The sequence below is a fragment of the Vipera berus genome (genome assembly GCF_964194415.1).
Source record: "Vipera berus genome assembly, chromosome: 8".
In the NCBI taxonomy this organism is placed as follows: domain Eukaryota; kingdom Metazoa; phylum Chordata; class Lepidosauria; order Squamata; family Viperidae; genus Vipera; species Vipera berus.
The window spans coordinates 17,804,889-17,822,100 of record NC_138211.1 but is presented as its reverse complement, the minus strand read 5'-3'; the positions used below and the strand labels follow the sequence as shown (position 1 = coordinate 17,822,100).

Here is a 17,212-nt window from a genome sequence, read left to right as displayed (position 1 = left end):
TACAATTGTGTTTGCAAACAAAATATATTCAAAGAAGATTAGCAGCCACAGACATTTCAGTCCCAAGGTTTTAAACATAAAGCAGTCTGTGAAACTGATTTATCAAATTATTTGTCAGTTTCAAAGCTGTGGCTGAATAAATACCAACCATTTACCTGTAAATCATTAAGTCCTCTTGAATCAGAATCGGAGGTATCTCTGTAAGCTGAGTTAGCCAATTCTACATCTGTGGAGGCACGACTTCTTTTCTTTAGAGGTTTACAAGAATCTGAAATCTCACTGGCACCTTAACACAACACACTGGAATTAATTCTAAAACATCTCTCAAATATATAAGTTACTGAAAGAGAAATTAAAAACAATGCCAAGAGAACTAGCCAAATTGCACATTTGATTTCAAAGCTTTTTAAATTTACAACTCTTCTACTTTTTTTTGTAACAGTATAAGCTAATCTATGACTTTAAAAGCAGAGCTTTTCCAATGCAACAATGCTGTTAACTGTTGGATAGGGAATGCAAAGTACATCTTCTGTTCATTTATACCTTATCTTCCAAATTAAAATCCTCCCAAGGCAGCTCACACTATAAGAACTAAAAGCAATCACACAATTAAAAACACATTGGAATAAACTATTCTAAAAAACAGAGGGGAAAGTCAGCATCGGAACAATATTGCTTAACCATCAAGTAGTTTTTATACTATTTTTAAAAAGAGTCAGGCATACACTGATTTGTGGTTCGTTTGGATATTTTATTTGGGTATTTTGTTTTGATAACACTTTACTCGTTCGTAAAATGCAATCTCAGAAGCAATTGAATATACATTATCTAACGAACATGAAATCAAACATCCTTCTATACCCAGATCTGAATGGTATTTATTATATTACTTGGAGGCGGCAAACAGAAATGCTTGAGGTCCGTGATGACAGAAATTTGGAGGAAGGAGGTGTAAATGAAAGTCTTCTCCTAGCTCTGACATGTCAAATATGCGACATCATGTGACATCGTGCAACATATCAGAGCTTTTTCCCCATTGTCGGCAATGGGGTGGGTGTGGTTTTCCAGTGATGCATCCAGCCTGTGGGCCGGCAGTTTGACACCCCTGTCCTGGCTGTTCCCAACATAGCCTATGCTTGGACAGGAGGTACAACAAATGCAGGACACAAAAGAACTACCTGAAGCAGGCCTAAATACCAGTGACCCTAACCCTTTAACCTCAAGCTTGTAGGGGAAGGACAGGCAAAGCCTGGGGGAGGAATAAAGACAGAAATCAGCCTAGAGTCATTACTTTCCCATAAAAAGTCTAGATCCAACCCCTCTTGAATTCTGCTGATGTCAGGTGCAAATAAGCAGAAGCATTCGTTGAGTTTAAGGCAGAGAAGAGTTTATTACTGCTACCTCTATACAAGAATATAGTCAACTAACAATATTTTTTGGTGCTAGATAAAGGGTCAAAGGAATTCCTGGATTTGGGTCTTTTGTGACAATGCAATGACTCCAAACTGCTGACACATTTAACCCTGCTTTCCAATTCGGCCTACTCTTCTCTTATAGTTGACTCTTAACTAGTCCAATTTAGTGTTGATCTTTAGTTGACTAGGCATGAGCAATCAATCAAATTAACCGGAGCTTAATGTGTGGTCCTCACTCTTCCAGCCTGATAAAGTCCCACATGATATCATAAGTTGCTTAGAACTAGAATGGGAGAACCCTACGCCTAAAGTCTTTCAGAAGAAATGAAATCTGATATATAACAAATCCACTTGTTCCATACCTAAGGCTAGAATTCACTCTATTAATTATTCTTGCTGGAGATTTAACAGAGGATGTTTGTGCTTTCATTTTGCACATTTTCAAGCCTGCTTTGTCAGAGGTTCTGCTTCACTGCCTTTTGACACGACCTGGTTATTGAGGGTTAGCCTGACAATAAACTATATTTATTGGCAGTATAGTAAGAATGCTAATTTATAAATGTGTCAAAAAGCTTCAGAGACTGAGAAACAAGACAAACAACAAGAAATAAAAGCCACACTAACCTTTTTGTAATCCGGTCTTGACTGCTGCCTGTGGGGCTGTTTCTACCTGTTTAGACAGGAAAATGAGTGGTTAGTAAAGGAATTTATTGATCCCTAGTACAAAGGAGAAAATGTAAATTCAAGGCAAGCAGTTAGTACATAAGGAATCACATTTAAGGGCTTTTTCCCCCCACCCATAATATTAAGATATATATATATAGTGGATTTAATTAAGACTGCCTTCCCTAAACAACATAAAACTTCAAAACATTCAGTATGTGCGTGAAGTGACAGGAAGGCTTTATTTTTGTTCAACAATCAATAAAGGGGTTGGGGGAGGGTCAGCTACCAAGCCTTGGGCTAGAAGGGGGGGATAAAATAACGATAGCTATAAAAGGAGAGAGAAGCAGGACACTCAAATTCCAATTGACATTTGACTTATGGACCCGTTTAAAAGCAAGAGCTTCTGAGGACATGGGGCTTATCCACAATATAGAGTGGAATGAGACAGCTCGCCACAGTCAGTTCACTGCAGGCAAACTTACCACAGCCAACTCGCTGTGGGACAACTCACCATGAGACAATTTAACCATTCAATTTATTTAAAATAAATTTTAAAAAAAATATTTTGATTTCTCTCATTCGCATTTCATTCTGCCCCTCCTTTTGCGCCTGCTCTTTAATGATTCTATTCCACCATTTCTTTGATAGTAGTGTTAACTCTTGTCCCGCGGCAAGTTGGCTGTGGCGAGTTGGCCGCGGCGAATTGTCATAGACCCATATAGAGTTCTGCAAAGGCAGAAGAGGGCAGGGGGCCGGGCAAGAGCATTGCAGGCCTCTGTACAGCTGGAAGCACCGCTGACACAGCGCATGGGGAGACAGGTGGGTGACCTTGTGAAATCACTTCAAGGCTTTTGTATTCTGTGCCTTGGATCCTACACTGAGAGGCGGTTTTCGGCAGGGGAACATCCAAGTTGTGAATTTCACAATGGCAAGCAGCTTCTTGGCTAAAGGTCTCGCTTTTTAGGCTAAAAACTGTAATTTGAAAATAAAAAGAAAATAACAATTCTCCATAAGGTGATTTACATAGGCAGGTTAAGAAACACATCTCAAAATATTTATTAATTGAGGATTGTTCTATAATGTTTGAAAAATATTTTATTTCATTGTACAATGGATAAAAACATACAATAGAAGGATTTGTATAGGATACAATTGATAATACAAATATAAAATCTAGACAATCACTTGTATTTTGCTACCACTCACTTGCAACAGAATTAACATTGGTGTTTCTCAGTTGAAATTAATATTCCAGTTGTCATCTTAAATTGAAAGGATGCAGAGTTAACTTGGAAAGTCACCGATATGAACAAATATGGTTGCTGAACCCTAAAATATCAGTATGCCTTTCTGAACATATTACATATTCAAGCTTACGCAATACAGTGCTTCTCTGATCATTAAGCTTTCCTATATGCTTTTCCTGAAAAACATCAGTATAATATACTATGTTGATTTAATTAGCTACATAGTATAAAGCAAGCAGAGATTACTGGGGGAATGAATTATTATTATTATTATTATTTTTTAAAAAACTGTGTTGAAATCTTCCTTTAAAGTCACTATTTTGGAAATCCAACCCAGGAAGAGTTTTGCTGGGACAGCAAACCCAAAGCTAAAAGCTGGAATAATGAACTGGTATTTTAAACAGAAGATGTTTAGCTTCATATTGAGTAAAAATCATCATCATCAAAAATAAAAAAATAAAAATACCGTATATAACATTGATTAGAAGTTGCCGTCTTTTCAAAGGATTTGGGCTGTTAGGGAAAGTGTGCGATATTTTATATTCCAAAATAAATTTCCTTTGAATTTTAAAAACCGAGAATACTCAAGGGGTTGAGAAAATCCCAAATGTAATAACCTCCTTGAAACATGCGTCATCCACAGAGAGCATGAGCGGCACAATGAAGCAACTTGCACACCCCTGTTCACTTGCAACTGGCTCTTTCCAAAAGGAATATGCACCTTCCAGGTCCATGCCCAAAAGAGACACCCTGTACATCTTGTTTCTTCTTACAAGAAAAAAAAAGGCAACCCAGAATTATGTTCCATCCTGCTTGCTGTCAGCATGCAGGCATTTGGCCTTCAAGCTTAGAACCACTTTTCAAGAGGGTCTAATCCAGGGGTAGGCAACCTTGGCTCTTTGATGACTCGTGGACTTCAACTCCCAGAATTCCTGAGCCAGCATGGGGGAACTATGGCCCCCTTCACAACTCGTGGACTTCAACTCCCAGAATACCTAAGCCAGCATGGCTCAGCTTGGAAACCTCTCCCTTTCCCCTCAGCTATGCTGGCTCAGGAATTCTGGGAGTTGAAGTCCACAAGTCATAAAAGAGCCAAGGTTGCCTACCCCTGGTCTAATCCATCCTATTTTCTCGGAAAGGGAAAAAGACAACAAACCCCACCCCACCCCGCCACACACACAAGTGCCAGCCTCAATATACTCCAGCGGCTATAACTAAGATGCGAACAAAGTGGAGCGCAATCCAGAGAACTCACTGAAACATAAAAAAAATCACACGGCTCATCACAGAAACAAGTATCACATTCATGAGAAGCTCTATTTTCTCAGGTCTCCAAAGTATGAATGAGGCTGTCAGTGGAAATTACTTGACCAGCAGAGTTTATTAAGGGGTTGGATCTCAAGAAGGAGAGTCCCAAAAAAAAAGCAAAGAAAAAAATATAGAGAGAGGGTAGTAGGTGGGGTTTAAATAAAAAGGCATCAACATAAAAGTGAAAACAGGCATGACTACGATATATTTTAATTCTCTACATGGAGGAAGCCAACCTGCTCCTTTTTGATCTTCTTCTTTGGCACAACCTCCGTGGATTTCTCAGACTCTGAGCGAGTTCGTATTGATCTTCTCTGTTGCTTCTTTTCTACAGAACCTGAGGGAACAGAATGGTTTCCATTACAGGAGTCTCTCTCTCTCTCTGTCTTTTTCCTCAATGAGGGATGATGTTCAATAGCAAAGTCCTGATTTCTCTACATTCTTCTTGAGGGCATAGACTTTAATCTGCCAGCTGACGTTCTGGCTGCAGGCAATACATCTCAGTGCTTCAGGCAGAGTCCTGAGTTCGGGAAAAGACCAGCTTTAATACGAAGATAAAGGGGAGTTCTAGAATTCAAATTATTAGGCAGGGGCTAACTTTCCAAACCAACTACCATCAGAGATGTTAATATGTTCTTAATCTCATTTGCAAAGTAACTGCCTAACCAGGAGGCATATCTTCACGTTATCTAAAGAGCCAATTCGCTTTCAAAAGGTTCTTAAAACAGTTCTTAGCATCTTATATTTAAAAAAAAAACTTGCGGGAAATAGGACGTGCTATACGGTGATGGACTAGCTCCAAGGACATTCACTGCACAATGCTTAATCTCTAGCATCAGAAAAGTCAGAGTTCAAACTCCCTAAAATGTATGCCTCTATTTACTTCAGGCCAAACATCTACTTCACACAACACAGGGTGCAGCTTTCGTAGCGAAAATGAAGATCCTACCCTTTAGGGGATTCTTATCGACTGGAGAATTTTCTTACCTGCAAATTCTCCTTAAACTATTTGTTAGATAGTGGCCCATTCCATCTATTATGAAGGCGGGGGAAAAAGGAAAAAAAAAGGCTGGATCCAAGGAGGAAAACGGAAGGTGCTACTTAATGCAGCCATGATTCTTTCTTCTAAAAGAAGATGCCTCCTACACCACATTAAATGTGTGGACCACAAGATGGTGACAAGTCGTGAAAGCCATACCTTGGAAATTAATTAATTATTTCATTCCAAACACCATGACAATAGAATGTTGTTAACACTCTTAACCCACTCCTGGTACATCAAAGGTTTCTTCCTCCTACCCTCCAAAAATCAGCGTCACAAAAGAAACACCCAGTTAATTGGGCCCCTCTCTCCTTGCATTACTCAACTGTCAATGACTAGAAGTAGCTTCAGAATACAGCTGAGTTCCCATAGGCACCTCCTGTTCATTTAAGAAAATGCTAGTCTGAGTAGGCTGCCAATTACTAAACTTCAGATGAGTCTTTCTCATCTAACAATTCAGATAAAGACTAGATCAGGGATCTTCAAACTTGGCCCTTTTATGACTTGTGGGCTTCAACTCCCAGGCCACGTGTGCCTAGCTGCGGAATTCTGGGAGTTGAAGTCCACAAGTCATCAAAAGGGCCACGTTTGAAGACTCCTGGACTAGATCCTTTCATTTGAAAGGAAAGAGAGAGGGAAGGTGAGACATGAAACCGATGATCACATGGGACTCTTGAGCAGGAGGCCATTTGAAGGAGCTCCTCCCTCTGTCAACCCATGTTTGCTTCTTCCATTAGTCCATATGTTATTTGAGGAACAGGCAATTTCCTCCTCCTCTGAATGGGTGGACGGATATGCAGTGGCTTTCAGAAACACTGCTGATACAGGTAATCCTCGGTTTACGACCACAACTGAGCCCCAAATATCCGTTGCTAAGTGAAAAATTGGTTAAGAGAGTTTTGCCCCATTTTATGGCCTTCCTTGCCACAGTTGTTAAGTGAATCACCGCAGTTGTTAAGTTTGTACCCCGATTGTTAAGTGAATCTGGCTTCCCCACTGACTTTAGTTGTCAGAAGGTCGCAAAAGGGGACCACCTGACCCTGGGACACTGCAACTGTCATAAACATGAGCCAGTTGGCCAAGCGTCCGGATTTTGATCAAGTGACCCTGGGGATGCTGCAACCGTTGTAAGTGTGAAAAATGCCATAAGTCACTTTTTTCAGTGCCATTGTTAACTTCAAATGGTCACTAAACAAATGGTGGCAAGTCAAACCTGTAGTTTTCTCTGCAGCAGATCGTCAGATACGATGAATTGTAATTTTCCTGGATATTTAAGGACTGACTTACATGCTTAGCATTTTCAATTCAAATGTGGGGGCCAACTGTCAATAAATAAAATACAGGAGACAGTCGCCATCAGTCTATTTTAGTATGATTTTTCTAGTTATTTCTTTCCTTTAGGTTTCAACAGCTACAGTTCTAAATGAAGAAGTACTAAACAAAATAAAAATAAAGGACGGAAGTCTCTTGATGTCTCAAAACTGCCCTACCTTAAGGGGGGGGGAGCAAATTTATTATTGTGCAAGGATTTGTGTGTGTGTGTGTGTGTAAACCATTTGTCATATTGTACCTTGAACAAAAAAACTCATAGTGTAATAAACACAATAGTTCAAGGTGTTGTACGATATTTCATAATTTTCCTGTAATCCAGTAATGATTACAGCAGCGTTCTTGGAAACTTGCTACTGCATAGGAAGCAGCACATTCTCTGAAGGAAATTTACGATAGAATTCTGCACATTTTTAAAATATGCATTCCATCTGTTCAAAGAGTTGAAGCTGAAATGAACACCCCAATTCTTTAAACTGCGGCCACAGCGTAAACTGGGAAGTCTACTGCACCTTCACTCTGCTGTTTACATGAGCAAAGGCCCTACCACAGTCCAGCTGTGCTTCCAATGGGGTCCTCTCAACGGTCAAATCGCATTCTAGTCAAGCTCAGCTACCGGTATCTACATGGACCACTGTGGAGAATTGGTTGGCCATGGCTTTCTTCAGAGATGTTTCTCGGTCTATCCTTTGACTCTGGCTTCTCTGATGGTCTTCTAGTTCATATCAACCAGCTTAGCAATCATCGCAGGTCAGCTGAAGCCCTTTCTTTGGTTTTCATCTAATACTTTACCCTTGGAGAACATCTGATTCATTTGGCCTTAAAGCCAGGAGCCACAAACTTTACCTACTTGCCAACCCAGATGTTTCTGGAGAGGGTGCCCTTTGTGAGGAGGCTCTCTCAGTTCGCGGGATGGAGACAGAAGTGACTTTGTCATGCCCTTTGATGATTATCTCTGGTTTGTTTCCTATACCCTATTACAAAGGAAAAGAAGGAGCTTTGAGTATTTCTAAATTAGGGTCTCCGTAAGAAATACATTCCCCCCCCCAAAATATTTAGCACAGTATATACATATGTTTAGGGACACGGTGGCTCAGAGGGTTAGGACGCTGAGCTTGTCGATCAGATGGTCGGCAGTTTGGCGGGTCGAATCCCGAGTGCCGCATAACAGAGTGAGCGCCTGTTACTCGTCCCAGCTTCTGCCAACCTAGCAGTTCGAAAGCACGTAAAAAATGCAAGTAGAAAAATAGGGTCCACTACGGTGGGAAGGTAACAGCGTTCCGTGCGCCTTTGGCGTCTAGTCATGCCGGCCACATGACCACGGAGACGTCCTCGGACAAGCGCTGGCTCTTCGGCTTTGAAACGGAGATGAGCACCGGCCCCTAGAGTCGGAAACGACTAGCACGCATGTGCGGGGGAACCTTTTACCTTTACTATACATATGTTTACACGCCTGCACACATTCAGAAGGGTATGTGTAAAATGAGGATATCCACAAAATGTAAAAGAAATCCTGACTAGCTTGAAAAGAGGAGATTCTTGAGGTAGAGAACAACATTGCAAGCGACATGCTCAAGACCTTTCCCTTAAATGCTTGGACAGGAGGTTGCAAGCAGTTCCCCCTTCATTCCAAACAACATCCTAGGGCTGTTACAATGCTACTGTATTACATTAGGAGCCATTTCCTTGCCCAGCTTCCTTGTCTAAAATTTAACGACTGTTCTAGAGTACCCGGTAACTTTGAATATGGAGACTAAAAAAAAAGGAGAAATAGAAACAAGGACATAAAACAAAGACGATGACGAGGAAAAATTGTTACATGCCAATCCCAAGGGTGTTTTTTCCAAAAGGCAACTGGACTTTTGTTTTTCCTTGAAGACGTTTCGCTTCTCATCCAAGACGCTTCTTCAGTTCTTGGATGAAGAAACCTCTTCAGTTCAGAAGCTTTCAGAACTGAAGAAGCAAAACTTCTTCAAGGAAAAACAAAAGACAACCAGTTGCCTTTCGGAAAAAACACCTTTGGGACACCTATGCTCTGGATGATTGAGAATCTCTATATATGTTAAGTGCAAATGGATTTTTGTGCAGGGATTCAAGCCTGGGCAGACAGTGAATGATGAATGAATGAATTTGTTTTTTGTTTGCGGAAAAGCCGGCAGTGATGGTAGCTAGGATAGCTCTATGAAAGTGCACAGATGCAACAGGGATCATCTGAGAAAACGTATGAACTTACAAAACAGCAGAACAGGTGAATTTAAGGATAATGGTTGCGATTCAATATTAAAGTAATGAATCTAAATTTTCCTGCTTTTGCAAATTACTCTTTTGAAATAGGAATGTGTTAACAGGTTTGTCAAAGATAGCAGGTAGACAATTCCGTTCCAATTATCTTTTTTTTGTTTTAGTAAATAGCTATCTGCACATATTTACTCAAAAGAAGAGAATTATGATATCTGAAAAAAACCCAATTAAATAGGGTGCAGGGACCTCTCTGGATGCTCTCTAATACCTGAACACCGACCAATTTCACACAACATATTACTCCTGGAAGCAAGTGCCCTGAAAATAGGACGACTGAACGTTATTCTTGACACTTTAAGGTCAAAGTAATTCACACCCATATTTTATACCACCTGCAATCTGAAAAGTACCTAAGGAAGCTGTTAACCTCACAGGAAATTCTTCCGAACTCCACGGGACTTACTTCCAAGTGGTTCTGAGGATGACTGCAATTTAAAAACTTTTAACACTGGTTTGCACAAATATGCCTTGAGAGAGATGCGCGTTTCCTTACCTTTGCAGAGTAAACAAACTGGTCAATGAATTTTCCATTCCCGGCTGCATTCTGAAGAGCAAAAACTTGTTCAATTTTAACAACTGGAGACATATTACATTTTTGAAGATCCAGGGTCCCCTTGTGCATGGTTATCGACGCTGGGAGGGATTTCCTGGCTGCAGCAGTCTTCCACTGAATTTTCACAGGAGGGGCTTCCTCATCTGCACTGGACTGTCTCCTCTGACTATACCTCCGGACCTCCGTTTTGGGTGGGGAAGGTGCGGCCAAAACATCATTGGTCTGTTCTGCCGGAGAGTTTGGTGACGATTTAATTTTGCGGTTCTTTTTAGCCTCAATCTTAGGCATGACAGTCCGTTTGGCTTTGGGGAATGCCTCCTCTGGCTCTTTATCCACGTAGATGAAGGTGTACTGCTCTATCCTCTCTTGCAGACTCATTTTTAGTGCTTTCTCAGCATGGGCAATGCCAATATCCCACTGTGCGCGTTCCCTCTGCGGCCTGGGTTTGCGAATCTTAGAGGAGAGGGGAAAAAGATGTTGCATTCATTAAGTTCCTCTTACAAAATGTGCCCAAATGAAAACAGGTTTGGCTTCAGTTGCCATGTCAAAGTATTTCCAGAGAGACAGCTCTGTCAGGCTGTGGCAGCAAATTTAAGGAGTTAGTAATCTATCAGCTTAAAGCAGCTTATTTAAAGCATCCCTCTCTTCTTAATATCTGACTATGGTACAGATTCTGAAGTTCTCCTGACTATCAACACTTCACGGAGGAAAATAAAATGGAAGACGTTAACAAATAAGGTCAGCAGAGTTCAAAATCTTTTGCAAGCTAATACTAGTTGGCATACAGTGTTAAGGCTACCTGAGGTTTATTGTGCTTCCTTACATTCCTTGGCAACTCAAATAACCTGAATAATTACACAATCCATCTTTGATAATAACTACAGTAGACTTGCATAACTATAGAGAAACATTATTTAAGAGAAGTATAATCAGCAAGGTTGATGAATAAGTAAGCAGCCTAAATTTTCAAACAACTTTTTTTGGCCTTCAGCATTTTCCTCCATGCTATTGAACAAGACATGTTGTATTTTTAAAATATTAAGCCTATCAAAATCTTACTATAATTTTCCCATTGAGGATATGCCGTCATTGTTCAATAGATGGCTTTCAAATTATAGCAGCATGATTCTACATGTTCTACAGAAGCTACCAGCTGCTCACTTCTGCTCCAGATTCAAGCATGTACTTTTCAACAAGCTCATAATAAAAGCAGAATGACCAGGCACTTGTACATCTAGCATTCTACCTCACACACATACATCTTCCAACATCAGGAAAAGTGGACTTTGGCAGCATAAATGTTTGCAGATCTGCCTGAACGTCATTGGTGGCCTTTACCACTTTTGATGGCTAAAGTCCACATTTTAACTATGAATTGAGTAAATGCTTCTCTTAGCCCTGAATCTTGTTGTGTTTAAAGCCAATAGATGATATATTTTTCAGCACCAGCCATCATGTTATACGTTTATATCATATCATCCCTTACCTGTCTCTGCTGTAAGAAGCCGAATTGCAGTCATCATTCCTCATATTTCTATTTCTACAGCATTTCTGGCATGCAACAGCCAGAATTTTATAAACTATTTCATGCATGGTTTTACTATAGATTTATGCAGAGGTGTTACTATACTGGTAGCCCAAGCAACATATTAATAATACATACTTATCTGTTACTGCTCTTATTGATAGCATCCTAGCTTAGTTGCAGGATCGATCTGCTTTGTGCTTCTTCAATGCACATAGCAACAGTATGACTCTGCTCAGAGGCATATGTAAGTAGCTATATGAAGTGAAAAAAGCAAGCAAACAAATGCTATCAAGAAGTTTTATTGTTCAGCTGGCTCATCACAGTGGAAACACTGATTGGGGCTAAGAGGGAAAGAGTGACACAAGGTCACCCAGCCAGTTTTTGTGCCTACAGGAGGACAAGAAGTTGGGTTTGCTCACTTATCTAGTTCTTTAACCACTAGATCACACTGGCTTTTGCACATTTATATAAAAAATTAAATGATTACTTCTTTATTTATCATTTTTTACTACTTTAGCCTAAACACATTCCTGAAAAATTAATATTAAACAAAACAGCAAACACTGTAGGTTCTTTGTATCTTCCAGAGGAGCGGGGGGGAGGGGGGGAAGCAAAACAGAGGTCACAAACGTAAAGTCAATAATTACTGTTTATCTGCAACTTTTCTTACAGATTAGATCCCAACCTATCTAGAAGGATGCTTTAGCCCTTATGGGATGCTGTGGTAAGAAGGAGTAAAACATCTTAGCTCTTCCTTCTATCATATATTTCAAGGTTTCATATATTTTTGGTTTTGCAGCTAAAACCCTCAAAATAATAATACAGATAATTCTATGAGGCTCCTGTGTTTTGCCCACGATGCTGATACAGAAAATTGTATGTTTGTGAAGAAATGTTGAATAGCAAGAGCCAGAGTGGACCATTATCACACTAGGTCCTTGGTTTTTTTTTGCCTTAAGGCGGAGGTCCCCATGCATTTGAGCACCAGAGACCGGTTCCGTAGAGAGGCTTTTTCTGCGGACCGAAGGGGGCATGGTTTCATGTACTGCCTGCATCCTGTGGATGGGGCTTTGCTTGTTTGCGTGGACCGATTTCAGGCATGCCACGGCCCGGTGCCGGTCCACATTCCAGGACTTGGGGACCCCTGACTTGAGGGTGCAAATCCAAACAGTAATTTGCTACCTTGACAGGAAAGTTTCTACATAAATAAACAAACAAACCCACCTATAACACTTTGAATTATAACCTGTATTTTTAAAGAGAGATAGGTGGATTTGTTTAACCGTTATATTTATGGTTTTATTTAATGTTGTAAGCTACCCACAATCGCCTTGCAGCGAGATGGGTGGCAAACAAATTTAATAATAAATAAAGTTTAAAAAATGTAAGTTTTTATACGAACAGTTGTTCTCTTACTCGCTGCTAAAATAAGCTATCGTTTCGGGCTGTACATACCTTTTGTTTCTCAGAATGGTTGGCTTGCTTAGCAGCCTCTGCCACCAGCTGATCATACTGTTTACGTCCTTTATATTCTCGTACCCGCTTTTCATGTACCCAGGCCCTTTCAGGCTGGTTGCTAAAGAATTGAACATGATATTCTCGTGCACCTGGGAAGAAAGAAAGAAAGAAAAAAAACCCTGAAAATAAAACATTTGGCTAAGAAATTCCACCACTCACATTTTTCATTCGGGGAAGCATACTTTCACACCTGCCTGAAGTACACAGGCAAACTGAAAACATTCCCTTTTAACAACAACAACAAGAAGAGAGAGCAAAATATTAACCATCAACTTCAAATGTGACCTTCAAAACTTCATTAGGTATAATTATGCAGAAGTATGCTGGTGTATACATATGAAAAAAGAATGTAAGGGGCCCCAAATGCAATTGTTTTACACTGTCATCTCTTTGTTTTAATATAATCAGATTCTTGATCTAATCTGCTCAGTTTGAATGATGAGATAGTAATAACAGAATAATCAATCAAGTTTGCTATTCAGAAAATTTCTGAAATCACAGCTCAGACATTTTTCTTTACTGACCTCTCGTATTAATTTTAGTATGAACTTCAAGTTGAGGATCTCTTGAAACCATACAGGGCCACCAAGGATATGTCCCCACTTTGGACCAGACAAGATCTCCCACCTCAAACTTGCTATCACTTTCCTCTTGTGTGGAAAGTGAAGAAGCAACCTCCTGTGCCTATATGAGAATTACAAAAAAATAAAATGAATTACATCACATGAAAGTAGAGTTGTTATTACAGATGAGATATTCTGATGCAGAGCATTATGTGATATAGGTTACTGAATGTATCGATGAACGCATAGATGAATTAGTCCACATCCTGCACAAAATTATATTATACAAAAATAGATGTCTTTGTCCCTGGTAATCTTGTCCTTGTCCTCCATCTGCCAAGGCAGTTAGGCTGCTTTTTACAAGAGTCTCTTTCTAAAAATTTTGGTCCAGCAAGCTCCCAATAATTTTAATAATAAAGTTCTTTGTCTTGAGGAGCAGCTGTTTGAATACCATCTACAATTAAAAACACAGAGTACTAACCGGGGTGTCATCCAATGTTGCCATTTCTTCCCTTGGTTTTTCAGACTGGGTGCTAAGCCTTTCATTTGGTCTCTGTAAGTTCAAACAAAAAAGTAAAAAAGTAAAATACCGAATGAAAAAAAAGAGTAATTATCAATGCAGGAATAAATGATTACCAAAGAAAACATTCCCAGGCACAGTAGTAAGCCTCCTGGTCTATTTGAAAGCTCCATTAATACTCCGTTTCTCCTAATGTTTTGGAGGTTTACAACAAGGCAGAGATCAAAGTGGAAAGTGGAAGGCTAGAGCATCAATAAGCACGTACAATTTTTTCTGGTTACAAACACTTTATATTTACATTTAAAACTCTACTGTAACAAATTATTATTATTGTACACACACACACACACACACACGTTTGTGTGTGTGTGTGTGTGTGTGTGTGTGTGTGTGTGTATGTATATCCAGGCACTTAATGGATTATTATTCTGCACAGTAGCTATTTCTAGGGAGGAAATGACTTTAAAGGCTATTGTTTCCCAGCATAGTTATATACACAAAGCTATTAATTTTATTCAGCAATATACTAAATCTTAGTATACTTAGTTATCACTAAAAAGTTAGTATAATTAGCATAGTTAGTACTAAATACTAAATTGGTTTTTACATCTAGCACTGACTCTACAAATCCAGTTCAGTTTGGCCAGTCTTGAAGCTGTTTCTACAAATTTAGGAAATACAAGGAACAAAGTCCAGAATTCTTAATGCTGAGTTTAGAACCAACAGGACAAAAAAAAGGCTGATCTTCAAGAAATTCAAACAAGGTCAGGCCTGATTAATTATTTAGTCGGAAGACCGTCAAAACTGTGGACCACACTGGCATGCCAGAAAAACACAAAAACACCATTATGGGAGAAGGCAATGGGTGGATACTACTATAAAACTGTTCAAAGCAGTGGTCCCCAACCCTTATGGCTTGGCAACTCAGGGAGGGGGGGAGGGGGGAACCGGCCCGCTGTTCACGCAAGTTGAGCTGCGTGCGCATGCACACCGGCCAGCTGCTCGTGCGGCCTAGTTCCAAAGAAGGCCACAGCTCGGTAGTGGGCTGCAGCCTTGGGGGGCAACCCCTGATCTAAAGTCAAGATCAACTTGAGATTTTTTTAAAAAAATTTAGTTATAGTCATTCTCTAGAGCTTCATTGGGTTATGTATGATCTTGACTGGAATAACTCTGGATCAACCTAAACCATTTAGGTTTTAGGAGATTTGAAAGTATACCGGACTTTAACAAAAAGGATATTCTGAGGGAATTATCATATTTCTGAAATATTTTTTTCAATTTCAGCAGCATTTAACATTGCTGCACAGGTTAGTCACTGCCATTTTCCAGAATTGATCACAAGTATACTTTGAAATTTTCTGAGAACTGTTACTATTAATGCAGGAGTCCTCTTGCAATATCTTTCCTTCCTAATATGATAGGCAAGCTGATTCATGTCTTCAACCTTTTTCTTCCCAATAAAGAAACAGAATACATAACCCAGTGAATTACAACCTTCATCACCGATTCTAAACATATGAGCAGAACCTAGGCACACAGCCAATTGTGACTGAATTAGAACGGGACCGTTTTAAGATGTTTATTGCATTTGTAGTATAGAATGAAAGCAGAAATAGATAAGAATTATTTAACTGTAACACCAGGGGAGGATATAAATTTAGAACCTATGAATAAGTAATTTAAACTTACAAATCATTCTGGGGACTGCAAAGGACTTTGCCAGCTTTTAAATTTATTTCACTTATGGACAGATATTTCGTGGAAATGTTCTGTCAAAGCTGTTCCCCAGCAGGCTGGTTTTGTTCAGGGGCATAGTTTACTTTCTTCTGTTTACTGGTGAAGCTGAGTCACCCATATCATACACTCATTTTGAGAGGGGGCGGGGGAAGTGCGAGCAGATTATCACCATCCAAGGATTAATTGTTCCAAATGTGCCTTCTCGATGTCTTCTTCACTAGCTCTATAAAATAGGTCACAGTTGCCATCTTCACAGAACTATTGCTGAGACAACAGCAGTTTGCCAAGGCCAGGGGGTAGGCAACCTTGGCTCTTTTATGACTCGTGGACTACAACTCCCAGAATTCCTGAGCCAATTCCTGGGAGTTGAAGTCCACGAGTCATAAAAGGCTATCTTTTGAAAGACTTACAAACATTCATCTAATGACTTCTCAAAAGTGACAATGGCACTGGGAAAAGTGACTTGCAATAGGTCTTACAAATGTCACAGCATCCCTGGGGGTCATGTGATCAAAATTCAGGCACTTGGCAACCAGCATGTTATTTACAACGCGGCTGCAGACCATGGGGATCTCCATTTGCAACCTTCCGAGTTGACTTCTGACAAGCAATGCGAAAGAGGGGGAGTCGGATTCGTGTCATGACCGAGTCATCCACCTAATTGCGGGGATTCATTTCGCAACTGTTACAAAAAGGTCATAAAACCGGGCCGCTCACTTAAAAAAAAAATCACCTTGCTTAGCAACAGATTGCAGCGCCAATTGGGGTCATAACTCAAGGACTACGCGTATTGTCACTTGAGCTGAAAGACGAGCTAGGTAGTTCGTGACAATAAGCCCTTCTTAAAAAAAATGTTTTTAACGTTTTAAGTAAGGAGCTGATAAAGAAAGGCCTTTTACCGATCTGTTTTTCTTTTATTAAATTGTAATGATGAAGAGGTATCTGCCCTCTTCTCCCCCCCAACCCGGTTGCCTCAACTTTGCTTTTCGGAAGTGAGTTTTGTTTCTCTACGCTATGTGGTTTTTACAGAATCTTCGAAGGGAAGGAATTTCCTAATTCAAGTTCCTTGCTAGAAACAAAACCCTGTTTAAGTTCTCCTTTTCTTCTTGCTATAAGCCTGTTAAAAACAGCCAGTAAGCTACATCTCTATTTTGTTTATGAAATTGTAAAAGCCAAACCTAGGACTTCTTTCCTGTTAATAAATTATACGAGTTTATTAAAAAAATTGCCTTATAAGCCAGTTACAACACTGGTTTGCCACAGGCTTAGTTGAAATATAGCAAGGTAGTAGAGAATACTGACATATTTGCCCTTGCCCTGTTTTGTTCTAAACGTGATATTTATGGTGAACTATGTAACTATTTGGACACAATATATACTCGACATCTGACATGTGACAAAGCAAAGAAATATTGGAGTAGGATTCACATCTTAATACAGAAGATTCTCAGAAGTGAATATAAAGATAAAAATTTATTTTGGGTG

General features: G+C 39.8%; 1 protein-coding gene across 2 annotated transcripts in view; it reads right to left on the bottom strand.

Annotated features, from left to right (window-relative positions):
- The window catches only part of NSD3 (nuclear receptor binding SET domain protein 3), an 87,424-nt gene that overhangs the window by 47,425 nt on the left and 22,787 nt on the right, over positions 1–17,212 (bottom strand). For both annotated transcript variants that reach the window (XM_081333782.1, XM_081333783.1), the window contains exons 3-10: positions 13,952–14,023; positions 13,432–13,591; positions 12,845–12,996; positions 9,802–10,314; positions 7,858–7,981; positions 4,873–4,973; positions 2,040–2,085; positions 156–286 (exon numbers count right to left, since the gene is read on the bottom strand). In XM_081333782.1, the coding sequence (XP_081189908.1) occupies positions 156–286; positions 2,040–2,085; positions 4,873–4,973; positions 7,858–7,981; positions 9,802–10,314; positions 12,845–12,996; positions 13,432–13,591; positions 13,952–14,023 (1,299 nt within the window). The remainder of the gene's footprint in view (positions 1–155; positions 287–2,039; positions 2,086–4,872; positions 4,974–7,857; positions 7,982–9,801; positions 10,315–12,844; positions 12,997–13,431; positions 13,592–13,951; positions 14,024–17,212) is intronic.